At 38.5% G+C, this 21,458-nt stretch overlaps 1 protein-coding gene across 2 annotated transcripts; it reads right to left on the minus strand.

The window, feature by feature from the left end:
• Positions 1-1,404: 1,404 nt before the first annotated feature.
• LOC104430701 (serine/threonine-protein kinase EDR1) lies at positions 1,405-20,020 on the minus strand. 2 transcript variants are annotated; one of them, XM_039306317.1, is made up of 21 exons: positions 19,700-20,020; positions 18,586-18,811; positions 17,742-17,792; positions 17,305-17,452; positions 17,035-17,216; positions 14,881-14,996; positions 14,716-14,801; positions 13,770-14,623; positions 11,443-12,132; positions 10,466-10,888; positions 10,124-10,227; positions 7,589-9,069; positions 7,186-7,226; positions 6,254-6,322; positions 5,337-5,431; positions 5,093-5,171; positions 4,901-4,999; positions 3,394-3,462; positions 2,917-2,966; positions 2,157-2,333; positions 1,405-2,073 (listed from the first exon to the last, which is right to left on the minus strand). In XM_039306317.1, exons 9-21 carry the CDS (start codon positions 11,863-11,865, stop codon positions 1,995-1,997), a joined length of 3,189 nt encoding a protein of 1,062 aa, XP_039162251.1. In that variant the 5' UTR covers positions 11,866-12,132; positions 13,770-14,623; positions 14,716-14,801; positions 14,881-14,996; positions 17,035-17,216; positions 17,305-17,452; positions 17,742-17,792; positions 18,586-18,811; positions 19,700-20,020; the 3' UTR covers positions 1,405-1,994. The 2 variants fall into 2 exon arrangements, with proteins under 2 accessions (XP_039162251.1, XP_039162250.1); XM_039306316.1 differs by having other exon boundaries at positions 1,406-2,073; positions 5,337-5,437; positions 19,700-20,019.
• Between the last annotated feature and the right edge of the window lie 1,438 nt (positions 20,021-21,458).

The following is a 21,458-nucleotide window of genomic DNA, read 5'->3' on the forward strand; positions in this document are numbered from 1 at the left end:
AAGTCACGGCAACTTTAAGGACATGTCTTTCTTTATCAGATAAAATGTTTCTCTATCATGCCACATCTTCCTGGTGTTAAGTATTATATCTTATACATAAGTGTATTCTTTACCTTATAATGAGCCCTCGCTATAGTTTATACTTTTTAGAGAGAGATGAGCTACCCATGGAGCTCAAGCTCATCATATTCAATTATTGAGATGTATTGAACATTATGCAATAAATCCCTGATGATTCCTACATTCCCAGTATATTTTTGTCTAGGCAAAAATCTTGGTACAATGATTCAATATGGGGCCCATCTATAGATTTAGAAATCAATGGCTATGATTGGATTCGGACTACAAATTTAGATCCAGGCCAAGAGAATTTTCATGCATTTTAGGAGGTGGTCCACCTGAACTAATGGGGGAGGAGAAGGAGAGATCAAATAGTCCAGTCATCTAGAAGTTTTGTTTAATTAATTGCTCAAGCCTAGGCCACGGAAATATAGGTCACGGCAACTTTAATGACATTTCTTTCTTTATCAGACAAAATGTTTCTCTCTCATGCCACATCTTCTTGGCGATAAGGATGTACTTGGACCACTTTTCACTTCAAATTCAGAACAATCCTATAAAAAGGCCTGGCCGTCCGCACGGTAACTCGATCCATGTCGCAGTTCTACACCAGAAAAGAAACAACATCGATTTTTTTTCCCTAAGTTTCAAGGTCATATTTATATCTAATGATGAAGAGAGAACATCACGTATGAATGATTTACCTTGAGGAAGAAGACTTTTACATCCTATACATAAGTGTATTCTTTACCTTACAATAAGCCTTTAATATGTTAAATGGTCATGTATTTTTTTTTTTTTATCCCTAATAAGAAGAAACGAGACGTATTGTTATTGGATTACAGAAATGGCATCGCTCATATCCATTTGTATCAAGTTAACACATGAATAATTCCCTCAACCTAGATAAGAAGAGTCCTTTGATAAATTCTATATAATGCATATTATCTTATATCATCACGTTTTCTTCCTCTCTCTTTTTCACCCCTTCATCGATTTTTATGGCACATGGTTTTTATTTTAAAAAAAAAATAGAAAGAAAAGCAAACACTTTAGACATACCGGGATATATCCACCGATCTGATTTTCTAAATGATACGACAGGCTCATCATGTGGATTGCAAAGTTTGAAAGACAATGATATAGCTCAAGGCCTATATGCATGTTAGAGAGAGAGAGGAGGAAGAGACCTCAACCATCTCAGGAATATAAAGCGCAACTTGTCCTCGCGCCTATGAATCAGAGAATTCGGCGGTATACATATCGTCAGATCAAAGGAGAGCTACATAGATCAGAAATGCCGTTAAAGTTTCATAGCTTTCAGGGGTAACGAGTCAGCTCCAGGATAAGCAGAAGATTTTCAAAGTCGTGGCCTGAAAATCAATGCTTAGATTAAAAGAGTAAAGAACTCCTAGAAGAGATATGACAGCACCTTCAAGCAACTTTGTTTCTGTCGTTATTGTAGCTACCTAGAGAAAGAAAGATAGCGGAGTTTAAATAGTATCTATTATTCACATCTATATACAGGGTGCAAATACTCACGACTGGAGTCAACTGACAGTCCTTAATCTCCTCAATACGCCACGGTTAAATAGCAGAAACTTGTATTTCATAGTAACAGGTTCTCCTTTGTCTTGAAGGAGGCATCCTCAGTCCCTCCTTCCACAAAGAAACCGTGAATGACAGTCTTTCTCTACAGGAACGGCAAGATTACTGTACAGCGCGAACCCTTTGTCCTAAACAGCTTCTCTTCTTTCTCATTCTAGTTTAAATTTATCGAGAATAGATTAATGCCACCATGCAAATGAAGTGATGCCATGAACTTCATTTTCACTCTGTGAAGATGTCTCAAGGTGTTGTATTTACCTTGAATCTCCAGGGGAGGAGAAAAGTGTCGCTGGTCCCATGTCAGATGTGTATTTGGTTGATCCAAGTCAAGAAGGAATTACAAGCCGCTGCAATGACTTCAGAGCTATAGTGAGCTCTTCAAAAGAGGGCCGCAAGTTTGGCTCCCTGTAAGAAGACATGAGCAAATGACGAGCGATTAGTTCGACAGAATAACATTTGTGTGCTTATGGTGCTCAAATTTTTCTTACGTCTGCCAGCATTCCCAGATGATCTTTCCAACCAAGGGATCGACTTCTTTGGGGATCTCGAGGCGGCGATTTTGAAAACCTACGGCACCTACAACCTGCATTGAGTTCATCCCAGTCCAAGGTATTTTCAACGTGGCAAGCTCCCAGAGAATGACTCCAAAACTAAAAATGTCACATCTGCACAACCCACGAAACATCGAATAAAGTTTTGTCACTCCTACAGCTTAAGCTTATGAAAAGGAAGTGCTGTGGTTAACTATATCAGCACATATATAGAGCGAACAACATCAAGCTATGCAAACTTTTATAAAGCTGTTTTTCCCTGACAGTCACATCCAAGCAGAGTCTGTGATCGAATAAAGTTCCATCTTCTCAATTTTGTATGTCCTATTCTTTATACATCAAGAGATACACATTCTGTTGAAAAGAAACTTTGCTTAAGGTACGACCTTTTTTTCTCTTTTCTATATATATACATATTGTGTTAGGTACAGCTTACCTTGTGACAGGGTCAATCAAAAGGACATTATCCAAGTCCATCCAAATCCCAATATAGACAAAAAAATTAGGCCAGGACGAATGCTTTCCAGCTTAAGCAATGAAAAACACAAGGCCTAATAGTATAATTACAACATATGATCAAAGCAATGCTCCTAAGTGAAATCATTTAGGCTTGTCTATTGAAAATCTAAGTGACACAAGCTTAAGAAACCTAGTCCGGACAAAATAATTGAAGCTACCTTAGATATGCACAACTCACTTTTCATTCGACGGTTCATTGCGGAGAACTTCTGGTGCCATCCACTCAGCCTGACAGGACCATGAACTTCACATTAGGAACAGCTCAAAATCTTGAGAAACATCAAGAATGGTTTTTTCCAAATCCAAGTATTAAATGAATCTGTAAAAGAAGAATCTCAGACTCTTGGGGCATTGCTTAGTAATGCTATGGCAAACTATTTTCTGATTTCACAAATAGAAACACTTTGTACTTGCTTTTCCGACCGTTCAAGATTGCATTAGAGAAGAAGTCTACTTCCGAAATGACCAAAAATGATGTTTCCAATTGTTTCCTCTACTTTCCTCTATTGTTACTAATTGTCCATTTAACTACACCAAATGCTATTAGTAGAAACCATCCAAATGTCTTTCCCTGTTTCAATATAGTTGAATATCTTTCTCTCTCCATCCTTGAAAACTCTTCGAGAATGATTTTCAAGAATGCTTCCATACTTACCGTTCCAGCAGTTGACTTGGATGACAAGAAAGCATTATGCTTCAAGCGTGACAGCCCAAAATCACAGACCTGCACATCGATAAATTTTAGTAAGGACGCAAGCAACATTTTACTGCAAACGTAATCATCATTCACATCGAAATCATAGAGCACATTTCTGATGGAAATTGCATCACATTAGCAAGTTTGGTAAATCAAGAATCATCCATGTCTGGGTTCTATACAATTGTAAGTTCATGTATGGCAGTGAAAAGAGAGAATGAGAAGTCAAAGCCCACAAGAAATAAAGTCCACACGTTATCCCAAAATAAGCTAATACCAGTCAATACCGAGCATATCTGAGGTGCTCATGTTGGAGAAAACTCCCAGACAAAACTTATCTATATTCTATTTTTAAGATTTCCAGACTTCTATGTCAAAGTCTGATGACTGCTAGACTTTTGTGTCAAAATTTGTTTTACATTAGAAGTCTGTCCACTTTGAAAAATTTCAGATTGAACGTGAATAAAGAACGAAGACGGAATTAGACTCAAGATTATCTTCATTTCTTCAAAGCTTCAGTTTTTACAAGACATATATGGCTTTCTGGTTGACAACAACATCTACGAGATTGGTTATCCTTATTGGAATCAATTTAGATACATCAAATCTTTTCGGAAGGCAATTAAATTTGGAAAGAATCTACTTATGAAAACCAAGATCCTAATTGTATGAGTGAACAAGATTGACGGACTTTCATCACAAACTTTCATCACAATCTTCAAACGGCTTGAGATCTCTTTAATTGATTCTGTCCAATGGGTTGACTGAAAGAATTCCTTTGGAAAATGCCAACGGTCAAGAAGGCATGAAGGAGTATTTAAGGAGACATTTCCAGTCATTCTATAGAGTGCGTGAAAGAGAAATTCCAAAGTTTGAAGTTTCCCATTTTCTTGTTATTTCTTACACTAAGCTTAAAGTTGTACTAAAAAATAGAGAGACTCATTGTGTGATTTCGTGAGAGAGCTGTAGAGACTCTTTACTGTGAAGTTAAGATAGCAAGATTGTAATTCTCTTTTGATTCATAGTGGAAACCAGCCAGAAGGCTGTCAGTGTGGAAGAGTGGACGTAGACATTATAAATGATGTGTTATTTTCTCTTCCTTGTACTCCTTTACTTTACTTACTACAATATATTTCTGAGCTTAAAAATAATTGTTAAAGTCTAAATCCCTCTATAGAGTCTGAAGTCAACCAGACTCGGGTTAAAAGTAAAGTTTTTCTTTGTATTTCGCAAAATCTGTTTTCACACTTATTCATCCCCTTCTAAGTGTTCTTACTAGCCCTTTCAACTCAAAATGTTGGGAAAAATAGTATCCAAGAAAAAGAGAAAAAGGCCAAGCAAGATGTTAGTGGCACATAGGAGATGGATGAATGATATGCATGCAAGAGAATAGTGTGATTCATTATTTAAAGAAGTGAAAGAGTGAAAATAAAAGGAACAGGCAACATTGGTAAGTTTTACGTACTTTGACATTCCAGTTTAGGTCAACAAGAAGATTTGGTGATTTCAAATCTCGATGAACTATTGTTGGGACGCTTGTGTGCAAGCAATTCATTCCCCTAGCCTGTAAAATTTGCATAAGCACTTATATCAATTTCAGAAAAGGAAATCTCTCTATCTCCAACACCAAAGAGAAGGGAGACCAATTATTTCATACCACATCAAGGGCCATTTTTATCCTAAGTTTCTCATCAATACGACACTGAGGATGATGTATAATTTTGTACAAGCTTCCCCTGGAGAAGTAAACAAAAGTATAGATCAGACAGCAAAATGAGATTGTCGCGTGCCATCCAAATAATAATACCACTTTAACAACAGATAAATTAGCTGCATCCCCCAAAAAATAATTGATGTTACTCCCTCACTAGCAAGGTTTTTTATGGTACAAAAAATTGTACCTTGGAAGAAACTCCATAATGATAGACAGATTTGGAGGTCGGGCTACAGCACCCATGAAAAGAACAACATTTGGATGACGCAGTCTACGGATCATCTGCACCTTGAACAGAAGAACAAGAGGCATGGTCAATTATCTTCCTAGATTTATTGGAAAGCATTTGTTGACTCATTGCTTTGATTAGTCCTTATTTCTTTCCTTGCTAAATAAGCAAATTAAGCAAACAAATTAATCATTGAACACAACTACTTCCATGGACGTGGACAGATCATGGAACCCATGAAAAGTATGATGCTCTGATGACACTGTACATGCATTATCAGCAACCTGGGCACAGAAGCAAAAGGAAGCTGCATAGTCATTTATCTCACAGTTGCTATATAAACAGGGAAAGCATTTCTCTGTCCTCAGTTTTATTCTTGCTCAAAATGCAAATCAATTACTGAACACACTAATTCATCAGCTTCCAAAATACATAGAGATACACATAAACTAAACTGAACTTGGGATCCATAAATCTTTCTCTTTTGTTTTCAACCATCAGACTTTATTTGCCATTGAGATCTTATGTAAAGAACATTAATTCAATGTCTCAGCGTTATATAGATCACCCAAAGAAGCAGACCAAATCAACAACTCTATGCCAACACCAACAAAGCAACAGGAAAGCATATTGCACCTTTTCTCCTGTAATATTTCTGACAGTGCAGAATGCATGGCGTGGTAAGGTAGTCTTACTGTGAAACTTGTGTATGTTAAGCGGCCATGCTATTCTTTCCTTTACAATGTTCATCCAAGTTTTATTCTTTACAAGGTTTGAGTTCTCAATAAGTCTGGAAGATTTTGTTCTCCCAAAAAAAAAAAAAAAAAAGAACTGGAAGATAAAAAGCACAAACGAAAGACCTATTGATAGCTTACTTCTCGTCTGAACTTATTCAAAGCAGCACCTGAGAGATCCTGATCCAAAAATTTCTTCACAGCCACCTCCTGGTGAACGAGCAAGTCGAGCCAGATGTTAAGACTCAAAGATGCATTGCAATTTATCTTAGGTCTCAAGATACATCATGGATTTTTAAATATTAAGAGCGCATCACCAAGTATTTTGCAAAAGGTAATGTCTAAATTGCAAAGTACTGATAATGCATGCATAAAATTCTTTGGAAAATGTTGAAAAGAGAAAAAGAGTCATCTGCTGCTTCTCTTTCCATTTCTTGATATTTAAGAGTATATAAAGCCATAAGAACAACAAACCTAGACAACCCAGTGTTTAAAGTGCTTCTACTGGATGGTGGGGTTTGATTGAGCTGCAGACTAACAATATACAGAAAGACTTTGCAACAGCCTCTTCATTGTGACTATTTGTACAAAAATCTTCAGTCTTCACAACAAGAATTCGATTACATCCAGAGAACATACAACTACCTACTGAAGAGCTAAACATAGAAGCTGAATCTTGACAGCACCTAATAACAGAGTAGGAAGGAGGCCAAAAGTGAAACTTCCTTTTGCTTATCCAAAGTATAAAAGAGAGAGTAGCAAGACGAGGCCATGAATGAGCAACAAGGAATTAGTTATTATGTTGACACCAGTCCAACAAGTCATGTGCATATGTCAAGGTACCAATTCTCGAGCTTTTTCACCAACCCAGGTTGAAATGCCAGATTTCGAGACTATATCTGATGTCACTGTTACACACTAGCCGCTTAGTCTAAAAATCTAAAACATTAGCACAAAAGCAGGACACAGAAGTAGTACTAACTGTCATTTCTTTTGACTAAAAGACTACTTGTCATATTCAAGGAGGATCTTTTGCTTAAAAGCAGTCATATAAAAGGAGTCAATGGATATACCTTGCCATTCCAGTCAGCATGATAGACCTCTCCATAAGAGCCTGTTTGGAAGATGATGAAATGGGGTAAAATTTCTGACACCGTAAACAGTAAATGCAATTCAATGAGAAAACATTGCAGTACATCCTATAATAACTACTGCAATTATGCTTAAATTCGGATTGCCATAGAGAACTTTCTATTAGAAGACATGCACTTCTTGTTAATGGCTAGCTAGCCACGAGTGTATTAGGTGGTAAAATAGTGATAAAGCATATCTCATAGTACTAAACAAATGTCACCAAAACGCAGCAACAGGATCAACATGTTTGTTTACACTAGTCTTCCTCTTGTAGCTAATATGTGGACCTGCATAAAGACATGTATAGAATCTATCCAACCAGTGACTTAATCAAAGCGATACCTAGTCCAATCCTTTCACCAATGTCCAAATGTTCCCACTGAATCTCATCACCAGCATCAGCATCATCAACTTTATTTGTATTACTATCAATTGAGGAACTGGGGCCTTCTGAATCCTTCAACATGACTTTTGTGTCCATGAATCTGTCATTAGTGCACTTTTTCGGATCAGGAAAAGAAATTTTATGACTACCGCATCCGCTCAAAGAGTCTGCTACGCCATGTTGCAAATTCTCCTGAGTCCTAAGAGGGTCTTCCCTGACTTGGGCATTCAAGTGCTCTTCACAAGGCAATTTATTATACTGGCCTGTGCTACATTCCAACATTGGACTATTCTCACTGACAGGATTCCAGTGACTACTCTCTTTGATCAACTGATTTGATTTGTTTGACACTTTGACGCCACTGCTCTCTTGAGCTGAATGATTCAAATAATTACATATCATAAAACTGTCCAGATTGACACCAGTTGTAGAGCTGCCAATGGATGCTGACACATCATAAGCATTAGTTTCCCATTTACTTCTTGGAAATAGACCTTCCTTGAAACCGTATTCTTTCTTTCTTGCTACTTTATTGAGAGAAAGCCGATTTGTTAGCATCGATGGGACATGAGGCTGACCAGGAATGGAGTTATTTTTCTGTCTCGGCATCTCATTGATTTTGTTTTCTGTGCGGTTGCTTAGGGCATTTGGAAAGCCTGCCATTAAGAAAGGATAGGGATCTACAAAAGGATTTATGGGGTGCTTTGAACTATTTTTGTACTGTAGGACAGCATTGGCATTCGACTGTTGAGCTCTCCCACCAGATACTCTGTCTGGATTGACTTTATCAATTGTAGAGCTGCCAATGGATGATGATACATCATAAGCATTAGTTTCCCAATAACTTCTTGGAAATAGACCTTCCTTCAAACCATATTCTTTCTTTCTCACTACTTCATTGAGAGGATGTCGATTTTTTGGCATCAATTGGACACGAGGCTGACCAGGAACAGGGTTATTTTTCTGTCTAGGCATCTCACTTATTTTGACTCCTGGGCTATTACCTTCCATTGGGGCTTTGCCAGACACTTTAGTTGCGAAAGGATTGAGGTCTGCAAAAATATTTGTGGGATCTTCTGAACTATTTTTGCTCTGTGGAACCACATTGACATTCAGCTGTTGAGCTCTCTCACCAGATACTCTGGAAGAACCAACACCAGGATCATGACAAGCAAATGGGGAAGAGGGGAAGGATTCTGACGTTTTAGAGCTTGATTTTCTAGCTACATAAGAATCAGTTTCCATCACTGAACTTTGATTGCTTTGTTCGCCAGCTGAAGGCTGTTGTGGCCTTGACTGAACAACTTCCAACTCATTAGGAGCTTGAAAAGATGGCAATTTAGTAATTTCTCCCTTGTAGGGCTTATCATCTTTCCCACTGCAAAAGCCAGCTGGTATAAGCGTCCCAGGGGCAGCCATGAGATCAACCAGATACTCCCTGAATCAAGAACGTATATATGAATCACTATGGTAGGGAAACATGAAAATCAATGCCAATTACAATATACCATATCACACATTTCAAGGAAAGACTCTGTATTTCACGCTCTAAGTGGACGAGAGTATAAAAGTAACCAGACTTAATATAAAAGGGAAGGGAAGGGCTGGAGAGATCAAAGTATATGTGCCACAACTTCATGATTAAATTGACTAGCCATGATCAAGAAATGGTAACCTTAACTAATATAATATTTGTGCAAAGCAAGCAGATAGGTGTCGGTGATCGTGAATTCTCATTCAGAGAATGTTTACAACAGAATCAAGCTCTGTTGCCTTTGCATCTCCATTCTCACAACGACTGAAACCCATAAATAAACACAGTACTGCAAACATGCCACATTAAATTGCAGCCTTTCCTAATAAAGGGACAAAAGGAAATGCTCTCATTTCTAACAAATACAATTACAAGAAGCTAAAAAGAGAAATTAAGCAATTATATCCATCGTAGAGCTTTTATTGGAAAAAAAACAAAAAAACAAAAAATATGCATGCACAAACAGTAGTTATTTCTGCTAAATAACAAAGTAACAGCAATAAGCAAAGGGAGCACAACTAGATTTTTAGCCAGCAGAATAAAGGGTAGCACAGACGAAGAACTCTCAGATATCCATAACAGGTGCTTATCCATAATAGGTGGGTATCCTCTTGATGCCAGGAAAGATGATACATCCTCTCTTAGCAACTAAGGCATTTACTGCTAAGATAAATACAAGCATAAGCAATTCCTACACTATGCTTTAATGTAATTCCAGAATCCTGAAGATTCAAGTTCGTTATGACATTTGCAAATTAAAATCACCAAATCTTTGGGGAAGCTCAAAATCCTTGCAATCCATAAAGGTAAAATTCATTCACACGGAAATATACCCCTTTCAAATCCATCACAAGGAAAAAGACACGACAATTATTGACAAAAAAAGTCTAGAAAGCACCACAGTGAGTAACTATATGACAGCACAATAACAATAACAGAAAAGAAGAGCAAACAGCACCTTTCATCATCCAACTTTATCAAGTTTACAGCATCATTCTGCATGCCAGTGTAATGGCCCCCTTTCACCAGTCGGCAAGGCAAATTAATACTGTCCGCTAACACCTTCACGTAATGAAAGTTATCACTTCAGATACTGAATCTTTTTTCCATTGTTGATTATAGTAGATCACAAATTGTCCAGAACACTTTCAAGGTTTCATATTCTTGTGCCCTAACTAAAGAATGTCACAGAAATTAAACTTCATTTATGACATCAACCAACTGCCTCAAGTTCCACTATCAACTGAAGTCGACAAGCATGGACTGCTAAGGCCCAAATTAGATGGGGTAAAGAGCTAACCTTGAAAAGCAAAGCACGATGTCTTGAGAGGCCAACATTTATGGACCCAATTGTCAAAACATTTGTCTGAAGGGATGTCCTCAACTCTGTGGTCCTCTTCACCCACCTAGCATACATAATGTTAGCATCCTCCACTCGGCCGCCCATATGTCCTGTTACCAGTTCAGCAAGCCTTTGAACCAAAATGGTAACCTCAGTAGCAGGACAGTCCAATCCTATATGGTGAGCGATTTGTCTCAACTCTTCCAGAGCATGATCAATTCTGCGATCAACTATTATAGCTCCAAAGCCAGAAATCCCAGGGTCAGTCTCGAGATCGGTTAGAGAAGGCATTTTCCCTTGAAGTCTTGAGTCAGTGGAGATGCCATAAGCATCATAAAATCCATCCACCACTTTCTCCTCATAATCAATCACGTTAAATTCCTGCATCAGAGTGTATTTAGTTAAACCAAAATGGCAGAAACAAAGAAGCCCCGCCATACAAGTAAATGGCTGCAGAACAAGACTAATCATGGATCATATCAGAACTATCAATGAATACACGGTGCTCAATTCTGTAACAGATGGGCACCATTCCGTTTTTTCTAAACTTAGCTCTAGCATTGCAAGATTTATGCAGACATCTATTAATCATATAATGCGGTGGGTGGGATAAATCAATTACGAATTTTAGCAACAGCTATGCATGATAAGTCATTTTTCCAGAATTTTAAGTGTGCATTTGACCCGAAAGAGTGCACCCACTAGAAGTATTGCGTAAACAAATGCAGAATAGCGGCATCGAAAAGGCTGCCGAGCATCAGCATCATCTTGTCTATATTTAGCAATTAAATGAATCCTGAAAATAATAAATAATAAAACCCGAGCGTATCAAAAGAAAAAAAGAATTATAAAAGCCCCAGAAAACCCCCCAATTTTCAAGCTCATCACTAAATTTACCCACCAAGGCAGTCCCAATTACACACCCCCGAACTCACCCAGTACTGTCCGGACTGCGTCTCCGCCAAGACCTCATCCTTCTTGCTCGCCGCATCGCCCACCCACCGACGCTGCCCGCCGAAGCTCGACGTACTCGCGGCGTGCTTCTGGTCGTGCTCCTGATCGTACCCGCCGACCTCCGCGTGGAGCTTCCTGCTCGCGAGCTCCTCCCAGGATGGTGCGTAAACTTCAGACCAACCGTCCACCGCCGGGCGCACGCCGAGCCCCGCCTCGGACATCAGGGAATCCCCAGGAAATTCGTTCAGCAGCTGGCCCAGGAAGCTCGAGTGGCTCGCCGGAGCCTCGCCGGCGCCCTGGCCGGCGGCGGGACGCTGATCGGAGGAGGGAGCACACGACGGCGGCGACCAAGCGGGCGAGGCGGACTCGTTGGGTTGGTCCGGATCGGGGTCGTGGTGATCCATTACTCCCTCTCGAACGATTTTCTCCGCGCTCTCTCTTTATGCAGAATCTCTCACTTCTGTAATCTCTCGATTCCTTCTCGCGAGCTCAAATGAATGATGCATGGAAGTGACGACATACGTGACGAAAGTTCATGCAACGTTTGTCTTTTCCGTCCTCGTTACCTCTCATTGACTTTTAAATTAGGGCCAGCCAATAGCAGAGTCACACGTAGCGCCAGGAACTATGTCGTGAAAACGTCTGTAGCGCCAGGACCTTCGCCGTTAAAACTGTCAGATTCCTTAAATTCATCAGTGTTATCTTCGATTCTGAAAAACATGTCCCTTGTTACAACGCTAAAATTATAATTTCTTAAGTTTAGCAGTCGATATCAACCCCAAAAAACAATGTATTCCGACCGTACTGCGACACAGCGAAAAGACGGAATGGTAAGTAACATTTTACGTATTAGGACGAATTAGTTTTTTTTTTTTTTTTTTTTTTTTTTACTTTGTGTTAATGACAACACGAGAAATATAAAAATATCTGAACGTGTTGTTTTTTGTTCTTTTCTTATTATTAATTTAAAAAAGTTAACGGTTTCATTAATGAACTTGTGTAATTAGTTTTAGATTTTGTTTGCCATAACTACAAGGGTTAATATTACAAAAAAAAAAAAAAAAACCTCAAATTGATACAGTTGTGATAAATTCATTCCAAACTAATTTTTTGATCACCAAAAATTCCAAAATTGTATGTTAGTGATAAATTTATCTTTCGTTAGTTTCACTTGAATTTTACCATCAAATTACTAAGTTGGATAACGAGTGATATTTGACAAATGTACACTATTGGAGTTTTATCCTCCATTTATCACATGCATACTAGTTTGTGATTTTTTGTGATATTAATTCAATTTAATGAAAACTAGCAAATGGTAAATTTATCATAAATATATCAATTTTGAGTTAAATAGTTTAGAATAAATTTCTCGTAAATATATTAGTTTTGGGTTTTTCGTGATATTAATCCTAATTAACCGTGCTACATCGTAGCACATGTTTTTGGCAATACACTTTAAAACCATAACACCTCGCAGTTGGATAGAGCAACTTCATATAAGTTATTGTAAAACTATAACATTGTTGACGTGATAGTCCAGTCAGCACTAGCTCTCCTATATAGCACAATCAAGTGGATAGTTTTTAAATTTTTTAAAAATTTCCAAATTTTTTTATTGATTTTTTTTTATCTTTCTTTCTTTCCTTCCTTCCTTTTTGTACACCTCGCCACTAAGCAAGGGTCACCTGGGGTGGCTGGCACCTAGGTGAGGGTCCGCAACTTTGCCAGGCTGTGGGCAAGGGCAGCAACACCCTCCCCTCACCAAATCTGACGAGGCCATTATGACCCTTGCTGGGTTTGGCAAAGGCTAGTGAGGCCTCGCTGTGGCAGGCAAAGGCATCACAAGCCCTCGCCCGCCCTCATTATGGTCGACGAGGGTCTAGGCAAGGGCAGCGATGCCCTCGCCTCACCAGATCATGTGTGTTTAATTATGTGTTATCATTGGATGATAATTATTGCACTTGTTACCTGCTCCTCTTTTTTTTTTTTTTAGATGATGAGGAAGCTCGCCTTAGATACGTAAGTCTAAATGGACGGCCACGACTTGCCCTTGGTGGTGTTGAGATTCGAACTCGAGTTGCGCGTCTAATTCACATATGCAAGTCAATTCTTAACCACCGAACGATCTCATGGGGTTAGCTAAAATTCGAATGCTCGAGGTTGGTGACTCTAAAACCCTCCTGTCGAATATAGCTCGTTGTATTCTTTGTATATTTGCTACAAGGCATTAACCCCAAAAAAAAAAAAAAAAAAAAACGAAATTTGCTTATGGGAAGAAAAGTGAAAGAGGGCATATCCAACGTACCTCGGTCAGTTTCAACTTTTTCACTTCCCATCATGAATTGCTCTAAACGCCAAATCAAAAATTGCCAGTAACTGCGTTGCACATTTGACTGTCAAACATACTCTTGACCTGAACATACATCCCCCTGCAAAAAAAGATCAAATAGACATGGAGATGTCACCGAAAGTTGTCATTATGATTTTGATGCGACCGTAAGGACCTCATCAGTAACTACCCTCAATGATATTGTGAAAGAAACTCAAGAAGAAGATGATTGTTAATATTGACATGATTTGTACAAAGAAGGGATTCTATTATAGAGCCGACTACAAAACCAAAACCAAAACCAAAACCAGGTAAGTCTCCTGCTTTGCCTTGCTAGTGGAATTAACGCCGTAGCTGGGTGACCTTTGAAAAACAAACTCATAGACCTCAACTCTCGAAGTGAGGCAAGGCATTGGCAAGTCCCCCTGTTTTGCACAGAAACTAGATACTAGGTCATTTCATCTCTTGGCTGTCCAGCAAAACAGAGAAAACTAATATACTGCATGTCAACTGAGGACCAATTCTAGTTCAATTATTCCAAGATCAGTGAATTGAAGATCACATTGAGAGAATGAGATACAATGGTCATCTGGAGGCTGCTAAGTGCTAACTGCTGCAAGAGCAACCTCAGTTGACTTGCAGTACTTCCAAATACCAACTGCCATTTGAAATCATGACTAAAGAAACTACCATTTGGTTTACTATAATCTTACCAGACCAGAAGTACCTTAAGCTTCTGAGAAAAGGGAAGAAAGATCGTAATATATCAAATATCCCCATTGAGGACCAGAACAAGTGTCTCATCCCACTGCTTCTGCGCCGTGTTACGACTGCGTATACATAAATAGAAATTAAGTACATGCAGATTTTTAAGATGACACAGGATGTTAAGTTCATCGATAATGAAAACATCGAAGAGCACCTATGATGTACGAGCATGTGAACTGATTTTCCTCCCCTCATTCCAAGTTCTTTTCAACGGCATTCATCTTTTGATGAGGTTGCAGCCTACAAAAAATTTCTATTTCATCATCAACAGAGACTACAGCAATCCTTTAAACACAATATAAGAATCATCTGACACTACCATGCGGGCTGCGCAGTCCAACGTAGGGAAGAAATAGTTCCAAAGACAATCCTCCCATGTGCTTTTGGAGAGTTTTTGTTGGTGATTTCCGAGAGTTTGGAAAAGTGTCCTGACAGCTGGTTTACCCATAAAAGGTGAGTGCAAGTAACAACGGATTTCCTTGATACAATGTACACAGTGGATAAAATACATCTCATGTAATAGAGGAAACCAGGGAAGCAATTATATTGAGAGAAAGAAATACGTGCCCGCAAAGCTAACAGAAAAGGGAGGACCTACATCTAGAAACTTCTTTAGCGAGACTATAATCCGGATAAGCCTCCAAGAACTAAATATCGGAATGAAAACTCCAGCTCTGGTTGCATTATCACGGAAATGCCAAGAAGCAGATGATATCACCAAAAAATGCCTAAAAGCACTTGGAGAAGACATTTTTCGCACGCGTGACGGTGTGAGAGAGAGAGAGAGAGAGAGAGAGAGAGAGAGAGAGAAATTAATAAATATGAATGATAATCAGAGGTATAAACCATAGGATGGCCTCCATTTAGTATTTTATATAACAAGATAACTCCACATGAGGAAAATAGTACCTCCACTTTCATCTGAAGAAATGACTCAGCTTACAGTGTACCACTGTATACACCTCTCAAGCATTAAATTTCGGTCACTTTAGTTAACTTACATCACAGTAGCATAAACCTACAATTCTCCTAACTTAACTCACAATTCACATTCTATACTTGAGGTGCCTTATTTTTTCATTTATAAAGAATAGCGCCTCTCTAAAAGAGTGAGCAACAGGTGCTTTCGAAAAGTTTACAAGATGAAAAGCAGACTGTATGCAGAGCACAATCCACAACACTCAGAGGTAAGAAGGAACTGTTACACAAATGCGGATGTCTACAGAAGGAGCCAAGAAGAATGAATGAAAAAGAGAAACATAGTTGAAGCCTTGTTCAGTTGCAGAATGCCACTTCGGCCCAAGGAAATATTCTACAAGTAATAATGATTTTATTCCTGATAACATATGTGAAATGCATTTCGAATATGAGTAGATATATTTCATGGTTGCTGAACTAGACCAAAGTAATTGTTTATTTGACCTTAGAATATTACAGAGAAGGCTCTCATTTAGCATTCTCACAGCTAAAAAAATAATGTAAATGTATTTCAAATCATGCGCAGAATAATTCAATTTATCATTTCTCACTATCACATTTGAAAGCAGCTCAATAATCCAGTCCTATCTAATGATCCCGGTACTATTAAATGGAAACCTCCTCAACACTAAGCACCCATTCGTGTGATAAAACATGGACATATGAACAGCAACTTTCCCAAAGTAAAATGAAAGCAAAAGAAATACTACAAACTGAGCTCCAAAATCCAGGATTACATTGCAAATGTATAGGAATTATTTTGCTCAAATGCAAGTTAACAATTACTGGATCATCTTGAGACTGTATAACTTAGAGAGATTCCACAAGAAGTGAAGGCCAGGGGAGAAAGAACTTTACTCATGTGGCCTCAATCAAGGATAAGACAAGAGAAGCTTCCTGAGATGGTTTGTCATGGAGAATGAAGGATTTCGGATGGTCCAATGAAGAAATGTGAATACTGGATGGAGACAAAGGTCAAAGGGGCAAGGAAAGAACTAAAAATATATGGAATGAAGGCCCTCGAATGGTAGAGTGAAGAGATGCTGCAGCGGGAGGGAGACTGAGGTTACGAGGGAAGAGAAAGACCTAAAAAGATATGGAAGGAGAACATATGAATAATATGGAGCATTTGGATTTTCAGGAAACTTATAAAAAAATCGAGCACATTGGCATAAAAAGATCCAAATAGCCGACTGGAGTCATGATAATGCTTATCTATTGTACTCGCAACATTTCCTTTGATTCCACTCGTCAGTTGCACGATGTCCATTTCCCTCAAAACCACCAAGATAATGGCAGTGATAATCACAATTGATTCCCAAAACCACCAAAGCTTAGTTGGCTAATCACGACAGCTTGTTCAATTAGAATAAGATCTTAATAATAGAGACTGCACAACTAAAAGAGACATCCAAAATGACAGAGACAGAAAGAAACAGAAGAGGACCTAAAGAAACCAATCAAAGAAAAGGGCAAGTTTTGAGAACAATCATACCTCTGGCCTCTCATCAGCTCCATGCTTCTAAAGTAACAAGAAGACTGAGAATGGTAACTTGTCACGATCCTCTGTACTTTTAGAAGAAGCCTCACCATTCTCTCTGCTGCATGCAACGCAAGTCTCATCTAGACTCTCTTCACCATCCACTGACCTAGGCATATATTGCTCATCTCCTCGTCCTAAGGTCAAAGGAAGACAAGAACAGAGCTTTTAGACTTTACAACAAAGCAAAAGGATGGAAAGGAAAATCTAAAATTGAAAATGGACCTGCTTCCCTCTTCTTTCCCTCAGAGAGGTCGTGGCTAAGCCCTCTCTTGTTATGAAATCAGCAGCAGTCTATAAGAGGCCTATTGCTGTCAGGATGATGTTCAGCTCTGTCTTCTGAGCACTACATGCTCCAGTAACATGAACACATCTGCCAAATTAGATGAAAGTCAAACTCATTCAACTATAGTTGACTCTTTTGCAAAAGTCCTCCGCTAGGCACCCATTGGTCTATTGCAGTGTGAGTATTTCTTAACTAACATCAACAGCATCTTAGCTGCATAGCATACTCCTTGAAATCTCCAGATCTCATCAATTATTTTTGTAAACAGCAAATGCTTAAGCATTAACATTAACAATTGCCATTGCAAAACGACATCCCAACAAAAATGAGCTAGACATAATCATCGATTGGTCCATAACATAAGTGCAGTACTTACACTGATAGGTATTTTGACGGTAAAGTTGAAAGGACGTTGTTCATAATAGCTCTGCAAACAAGCAAAGCAATGAGATTGAGTAAATAAGAATATGACCAAAATAACTTTCCAAACATGAGCAATGAAGCAACATCTTTTCATTGTCATGGATCTTTATAAGAGTATGCCAAACTGAACAGTGAAATACAGACCCTTGCGAGTAAATTACGAATTAAATTAGACAGCGATTATGCTATGTAATAGATAATGGCAAGGAAGACTGCTGATAAATGTTGCATTTCAGGACTGCAGATGCTGTTGCAACTGCAAACTTCAGTCAACATATCATGGTAACACTACAGTTTACTGGCATGCAGTTTTTATTTTTGAAAATGTAAACCTCCAAAAAAATTCATGCTTATTTTTTACTTCCCCTGCAAATATGATATTCGACTACAAGAGTACCGTTTTCTCTGTTCAATTATTTTTGACACTTTTTAACGACTTAATTTAAAAAATGAGACCATTTACAGCTATGAACGCAAGAATTTCTGCAGAACCACAGACAAATATATCGTTGGGTATAGGGGGAAAAGGAGGAGCTATTTTCTGCTTTTTTTCCTTCTGTGAAAGACTATCGAAGTATTATCTCACAAAGGGGCATCGATCAGTGACAGTCAAATGTTATGTGACCTGGACCCGTGAACTCTTCATCACTAGTAAGAACAACATCAATCAAGCTTGTTTCCAGCAAGTGGAATTTGCTACACCTACTTGTATCCTTCTATACAATTGAGCTCTGCATGGTACCAATCTTCAGATAAATTCAACCAGTTGCATCAACATCTTTTAAGTCTTTAATTACCTCTTCCAACTTCCATCTCCATCATAAACCGAGTCTCACAGCCTGTACAAGTACACGCTACAGGTAACCGATTAACTATTGTAGCTTCAAAGCCAGAACTCCCCGGGACAGTCTGGAGATCAGTAAGAAATGGCATTTTCCCTTGAAGTCTTGAGTCAGTGGAGATATTATGAGCATCATAAAATCCATCCACCACTTTCTCCTCATAATTAATCACATCATATTTCTGCATCAAAATGTATTTGGTTAAACCAAATTGGAAGAAACAAAGAAGCCCCGCCATACAAGTAATGACTACAGAACAAGACCAAGCATGGATCATATCAACATGTTTTAACAATGTTATACCCATAGTTATTTAGGTTATGTGACACTACAATTTCTCGTATGGGAATTAGGACAGAAACCTATCCTATTCTATATCTGGGGATCTTACAAACTGCTGAGATGGATTTACCAAGCCAAAAGAACAAGATACCAGAACCATAGTAGATATGAAAACATTCATGACCTCAGAGATATTGAGAGGAACATATCCAACGAGGAAACACCAGTCAGCACAGCTAGGATGCCTTGTCAAGGTCATACAAGGAACATAATACTAAAACCATTCTGAGTCTCCAGTTGAATCCCATGGGTAATAACGCTCGAAATCACCATAGGGAACCAATTGAAAGCAAGAGTCTCACAGCCTGTACAAGTACACGCTACAGGTAATTTAGCACATGTAACACACTCAGTAGAAACACCATTCAAACGAACACAGAAACCTAAGTAAAACAACTTCGTAATTACTAATCTCAATGCATGAGATAATAGAAGTGAGCACAATTACAAGATAAATGCCCGGCCAGAAGCAGAATAAAAGGTTCACCGAGACCTAAGTTTTATCCAATTCAGAAATGGAAAGAAGACTCCCCAGCATTGATCCACATAAGCATCAGTATCATTTTCTCTATATTTAGCAACCAAACAAATCCCAAACATAATAAATATCAAAATCCGAGCATATCAAACAAAAGGAATTATAAAAGCCCCCAGTAAAACTCCCCCCATTCAAGCTCATCCACTAGATTCACCAACCAAGTAGCCACAATTACACCACCAAACTCACCCAGTACTGTCCGGATTGCGTCTCTGCCAAGGCCTCATTCTTCTTCCTCCCCGCATCGCCCCTCCAATGCCTGCCCAAGCTCAACTGGTTCGCAGCGCGGATCTGGTCTTTCTCCTGATCATTGCTGCAAAACTCCTAGTTAGAAGAGCTGCTCCCAGCTGCCTCTGGAACTCCACCTCGGACGTCGTGGAATCCCTGGACCGGCAGCTCGCCACCGGAGCGTCACCGGCGACCTGGCCAGCGGTGGGGTGCCGGTCGGAGGAGGGACTACATGTCGGCAACTGAGCAGACGCGGGGTCGGATTGGTTCGGGTCCTGGTCTTGGCCTCTGCGAAGTTCATCTACTCTCTCTCTCTCTCTCTCTCTCTCTCTCTGTGTCTCTCTCTCTCTGGGTTTTATTATAAGCATGCAATGGCGGACGGAATTTCCATGCAGATTCCCATTGGTTGGACCTTTTCTTCGCGCCAGCCTATAGCAGAGCTATCACGTGTTTATATTATTTTCCATTTGATTTGTCATGGGGGTAATAACGACTGCATGAATTTCGATTTTTTTTTTTTTTTTTTTGGCTTTTTCTTGCTAAAACATGAATTTCGATTCGATAATACTAGACATATTGACTTTTGATTTACAAAATTGACGTACCCAAAAAAAAAATATATATGTATATATGACCAGTCTTTTATTGGGCATCTAGTATAACTCAACTCTTTAAATGTCCATCAATAATTTGTCACATGTATACTTATATATCATCTTTGAATATTAATCTTAATAAACTTACAATAATTATTCGATAACTAAGTCTGATTTCAACGAATTCAAGTGTCTCCTATCATAAGACGTAATCGACATGTTTAGCATATACACTGAAAATCGTCGTATCGATAAACTTTTGTCGTCTTTTGCTTATTTTTTTATTTTATGACTAGCTCAACCACCCCGATTCCCAATGGGTTTCGCATGTTTCATATGTGACTAGGTACGATGGTAAGTTCATATAAAAACCCATCAGTTCAATATCTTATTAATATTCTCTTGCCCCACTAAAACCAAATAATAATATTTTTCACACATATACATATTCATGCATAAAGTCATGAAGTCAAGGTCCTTTGGTCTCTCCCCCCCCCCACCCCCCACCAAATATTTAATGGCAAAATTTTCAATAAAGAACGTTATGGACGGGTGTCTAGAAACTTTTGAGATATTTTTAGCTTGGTAAAGTATCATTTTCATGTGCTCCCCCAGCAAATAATAAAGAATATGACAAATAATTCAAAGAAGAAAATGGTATGAACCCTTTGTTTTTTTGCTCGCCATCTTGACTGCGATTTTTTTGGCTTAGATTAATCCGCCTTGAAAGTAAGGAAATTAGGTACATGTAACCTAAGTAGCATCGACACGCGACACAACACGACATGACACGCTGACACGTTCTCAGAAAAAGAGAATTCCAACACGTTGGGACACGTTATATATTAAATGAATATTTGTATTTTTAATTAATTTGATTCAAATTCATAAATAATTAATTAATTAAAAAAGTGTCAATAATGAATTTATATTAATAATATTAATAAATCAATTCATTGGAAATTCGAAAGACATATTTATAGTTAATGCGTATCCATAATCTTCTACAATGACCAAAATTTATCATTATTTAATATTTAATATTTTATTTTTCAATCATTTTAATCTCATTTATTTATTTTTATGATTAAAAAAGTCCCATTGGGGATCCACCCCCACTCCCT

The sequence above is a fragment of the Eucalyptus grandis genome, chromosome 2 (assembly GCF_016545825.1).
Source record: "Eucalyptus grandis isolate ANBG69807.140 chromosome 2, ASM1654582v1, whole genome shotgun sequence".
Classification (NCBI taxonomy): domain Eukaryota; kingdom Viridiplantae; phylum Streptophyta; class Magnoliopsida; order Myrtales; family Myrtaceae; genus Eucalyptus; species Eucalyptus grandis.